The 5,257-nt window shown below is 40.5% G+C and overlaps 1 protein-coding gene across 1 annotated transcript; it reads left to right on the forward strand.

Moving 5' to 3' along the window:
* The first annotated feature begins 2,131 nt into the window (after positions 1-2,131).
* LOC121779984 (ribosomal L1 domain-containing protein CG13096-like) lies at positions 2,132-2,482 on the forward strand. Its single transcript, XM_042177491.1, has one exon. The coding sequence runs from the start codon at positions 2,132-2,134 to the stop codon at positions 2,480-2,482; it is 351 nt and encodes a 116-aa protein (XP_042033425.1).
* Positions 2,483-5,257: the final 2,775 nt, after the last annotated feature.

Below are 5,257 nucleotides of genomic sequence, written 5' to 3' on the forward strand. Positions count from 1 at the left end.
GCCATCGACCGCCCCATTGTGAAGGCCGCGGACGATAGCATGCGGTTTCGTTTTTTTATATAAATCTCGTTTCTCATTCAGTTGTGCATACGAACATATCGACTATCTCTCAACATATTCTCTCTCAACATCCAACGAAAATGAATCCCGGCGAAGACACCAATAATTCTAGTTCGTCTTATTCCGGTCGTTCGATTGACGAAGCATTAGATGCAGCCGTTGAAGAGGCCATGGCGGCATGCTATTCGCAAATGCAGCGCGAGAATGCGGCGGCTGCAGCGGCGGCTGAGCAAGTCCATCGTCCTATTCGACATAGGACGTATGTCCGACGCAACCACGAGGAAGCTCACAGACGTCTGGTTGAAGACTATTTTGCCGAACAACCACGTTGTGGCCCGACTGTGTTCCGCCGCCGGTTTCGAATGTCGAGGTACCTTTTTCTCAGCATTGTTCGTACATTGTCTTCACGTGAAGAATACTTTACGTTTCGGGAGGACGGCATCGGGAAACCCGGCCTTACACCATTGCAAAAGTGCACGACTGCTATTCGTCAATTGGCATACGGCACCACGGCGGACCTTTTTGACGAGTACCTCCACTGTGGGGAGACTACAGGCCGCGAGTGTCTGAAGTACTTTTGTCGGGGGATAGTAGAGGCCTATGGCGGCACATATTTGCGCAAGCCGACAGCCACTAATTGCCAGGGTCTGATGCAGATGCACGAGAGGGCGCACGGGTTTCCTGGGATGCTCGGGAGCATCGACTGTATGCACTGGCAGTGGAAGAACTGTCCGACGGCGTGGAGAGGCCAATTCACAAGTGGATACAAGGGCAGCCACCCGACGATGATCCTCGAAGCCGTCGCTGACTATTGGCTTTGGATCTGGCATGCTTACTTCGGCGTAGCCGGGTCGAACAACGACATCAACGTCCTCAACTCGTCCACCCTCTTCACCGACCAATGTAACGGCAACGGCCCGACCATAGAGTTCACTGTCAACAGACGCCAATACCATATGGGGTACTACTTGGCCGACGACATCTACCCACGGTGGCCAGTTTTCCTAAAGACGGTCAGCTGCCCGATTGGTGAGAAGAGGGTTTTATTTGCGCAAAAGCAAGAGGCGGCGCGGAAGGATGTAGAGCGGGCATTTGGGGTGCTCCAATCACGGTGGGCAATTGTGAAAGGGCCGGCTCGTTTCTGGTACAAGGAAGTCATCGCCGATGTCATATATGCGTGCATAATCATGCACAACATGATAGTCGAGAGTGAAGGCGGAAGCATCACCGATTGGAATGACGACGACCGTGCATCTAGCTCTGCCGGCACATCGACCGAGACACCCGATAGAGGGTTACCGTTAGGTTTCGATGAGGTTTTATCTAGGCAGGCCTCAATGCGCAACCAACAGGAGCATGCGCAGCTCATGAGCGACATGATTGAAGAAGTGTGGGCTCGTAACCGCCGTCGCTGAGTTTACGTTTTTTATTATTTTGCATTGTAATGTATTATTTTTTATTAAATGAATGAAGTTTTTAAAATTCGTATTTTAAATGTATTTTAGTTTTTTTTTTAATTCGTATGTATTTTGTAAATATTACAAAATTGATGATGTGGCGCGCCATAGGGCGCGCCTTAGGGCGCCCCACTGCAGGTGGAGGAGGATAAAAATGCTGACGTGGCGCGCCTTAGGATACCCCACTGCTGATGGTCTTAGTCAGTTTTCATGGTCGCTAACGTGCGCCGAGAGAGAGTGGGTACAACAAGGATTCCAATTTTCGTCGTCACGGAATCCAAAGGGAAAATAGAATTCAAGTTTTGTGGTATTTTGAGTTCCGGGTTGGTTGAGGCTGGGCTGGGCCCATCCTCCACAATCCTAGCTTTAGTTTATTTCCTCCTTATTTATGGTTATTATTTCCTCTATTTATGGTTATTACAACTTGACAAAATTACACAATGTATAACACTATTTATTAACAACCCTATCCTTTGGGTTTCTCTCTATTATAAATTGATCACTAGAACACTTTACGGGAAAAAAATAGTTGTACTAGATTCTTGGCGTTAATATAACATTGCAACTAAATATAACAGTTGGAGAATTTTGCAAAACTACTGATGCTGACCACAATGAAAGGCCAATCGGAAGCTGTTGATGCCGAGGGAGGAGCTGGTGAGGAGAGCGACGGTGAAGCTGCTGCCGCCGGTGGTTCGGGAGAGGATGATGGCGAAGGCGAACAGGAGAACGAGGCCAACAGCAACAGCAAGGCCAAGGGGGGAGCAGGTGCCGGTGAAGAGGACGATGACGGGGAAAATGATGCTGCCAACGGGCACGATGATGAGGACGATGACGATGAGAATGAGGACGATGACGATGAGAATGAGGACGGAGACGACCCGGATGTAGCTGAGGACGAGGATGAGGAGCCAGAGGATGAAGACGAAGAAGAACTTCAGCCTCCGAAGAAGAGAAATAAGTGAAGCAGCGTTGGTTAATTTTACAAGAGACCTAATCTAATCTTCCATCTATTTCACTAGACTGGCTCAGTTGCTTAATTTTACTGCAGTTTTTTTTTATTCATATCCTAGGAAAACTTATTTAAATTTAGCATCAACCAATGAATATTTTTGAATTAGGTTTTTGAACTTTTTTATTCTATTGTTCTTTTACTATTTATATCAAGTAATGATATATTTTTAGAAGGGGGAAATGTCCCTTAATTCGTCACATAATAAACAAAAAGCGATTTATATAATATCATGTGATTATCACATCTGTACAGAGCTAGAAATATACAGATTAGCCACATATGTACAAAACACACTAGAGATGGAAATTTTACCTCAAATCTCCACACCTACTCGAAATAGTAGTATATTTACACAAAATGTCGAATCAGTCGAGAAGCTTTTTCATGCTGATGTTTCGCTCCCTTGTCTGTGAAGAATGATGGTTTGGCAGTTGGTAATGCTACAGGAAGAAACAAGAAAACAATATGAGCTAAGGTTATTACTACAATCCAAACCAACAGAGTTTTTGACCTTTGTCGGTGAAGATGTTTGTTGCCAAATTGAAAGGCAGTTTTAATCATTTCTTTGTTGCATCAATAAACGTTGCAAATAAGAAAACTTTTCAGTGAGAGAATGGCATATCTGACTGGAATGTGCTTTTAAATATGCGCAATGTACAACAATTAAGAAGACCACCAATAAAACAAAATCTAAAAATAGATAATGATTACAAGATGGATGAATGGTTTTTACTATTTCTGAATATCCGATTTAGGCAATGTCAAAACAAAATAGGAGTAGGTTTTATTTCATATCGGATCCAGCAAGAGAATAATGAAACAAACTAGAAAGGAAAAATCATAACATAAATGGCTTATAAAGAAAAAAATAACTACATGATTAGGAAACATTATGTATGCATGATGCATCATAATAGGAGAGCTGAAACAAAACCTAACACCCGAAAACTCATATACTATCGGCTTATTGCACAAACAGAAGATTGCATAGTAATTAAAATTTATACCATTGTAGGCAGTGCATGTGCACTCTCCATCAATGTGCTTGATGAGAAAAATGGATGTGTTCAGTTGTTGGCAAGGCTTGGACCTGCACTAATATCCAATTCAAAAAGCCATTCATATAAACTTCTGCAAGTAAACAGTCCGCCGAAGTAGTTGAGAAAAATGGATTTTGAGTTGGAGTTTACATGAAGTTGCGTATATTAATTGCGCAGTAAATAAATAAGATGAACGGAGGATGCTGGTACCTTGATGATGCCATTCTTAGAGATAAAATACTTCGAACTTCGTTTGAAGAGGATAGTGTCGTCAACAATTTTGCCAATGCCTCAAATGTAGAGGTTTCTGAGGGAACCTCCAGACACAAAGAGTTACAGCAATTCGAAGTTATGCATGCTACACTTCTCTTCAGGAGTGATATGCCCTTCTGCAAATCCTTGTGTAACTGAACCGAGCGTGCAGAAGCAAAAGAATATATTAAGCTAGCACTGGAAGAATCTAAACGAGGCCTCCTCTCGGACTCATTGATGCTACACCGAAATTGCTTGAGCTTTGGCGAGGAATAAAAAGTGGATATTCACTGTTTAACAGCAGAAATTAAGTTTAGTAGAATGGAAGATATCTGCATCATCAAGTTGAGACAAGGATAGGGGTGGAGCACTAGTTTAGTAGATACATTAAATTCTTTCTTGCGGAAGATCACCGCTGTGGATGCTCTTACAACATAAACCTATCAACTACTCCCTATCCCTATATATCTTTACTAAACTAAGTTTACAATATAGCTTAATTAGAACTTAAAGAAGACAACATAAAGAAATGATCCAAACAAGTGTATGTGTTTAAATACAGAACACTAAGGTCATTATTAATCAGTTTTAGGTCATTTTATAAAATTTGAGTTTGATGTCATTTTTAGATCATTTTAGATCATTTTTTATTAAAATGATCTAAAAATGTCCTACGTATGATTTTGTTTTGCATTTCTGTATTTAAATCTAGTTTTAAATAAATCAAAACTCAGTCAACATATCTGTACTAATATACAAGTGGTCACATAGTCATAGATCTCTCAAGATCTCGACCTTTTACTGAGAATCACATATGCATCAACACAAGTTTCCAAGATCTCAGGCCACGCAATAATGGGCCTTAGTAATTATTCTACCTTCTCCATTTTGAACCATTTTGGAAAGATACGAGATTGATTCCTAAATATTTTGTCTATATAAAACAATTTTCATAAGAACTTATAACAGTGTAGCGTATAAACTGATAACCACTAGTAACTCAAATTATTGGGATTCATGTATCATAGAGAAAATTAATTTGTCATGTAATTTTTATGTAGTACATGTTCCTACCCATAATCGTTATGCAATTTTTTAGTACTACAAGAGTATCATTTTTTTTGTCCATTGGCAAACATATTATATACCCATATCTACACGATTTTTTTTAGCAATATCACAAATAAAATGAAACCTAATATTAATGTGCGTGAAAAACATGGTTTTTGAAAATGTCATAGTCTAACCCAATTACACTCTTTAGCACGAATAACCAATTTTATTTTATTCTTAAAAAATTACACGTGTGCAAAATACTTCAACATCTGTGTATATATGTGAGTATATGACGTAATGACCTTTTCCCATTCTCACCCAACTAGACATTTAACTTGAAAACCATCTACCATGAAAAACAATTCGGTTCCCAAAAT

This window comes from Salvia splendens, chromosome 2 (genome assembly GCF_004379255.2).
Source record: "Salvia splendens isolate huo1 chromosome 2, SspV2, whole genome shotgun sequence".
In the NCBI taxonomy this organism is placed as follows: domain Eukaryota; kingdom Viridiplantae; phylum Streptophyta; class Magnoliopsida; order Lamiales; family Lamiaceae; genus Salvia; species Salvia splendens.

Coding starts and splice junctions, on each gene's coding strand:
- LOC121779984 (XM_042177491.1), top strand. CDS start 2,132: ATGAAAGGCCAATCGGAAGCTGTTGATGCCGAGGGAGGAGCTGGTGAG.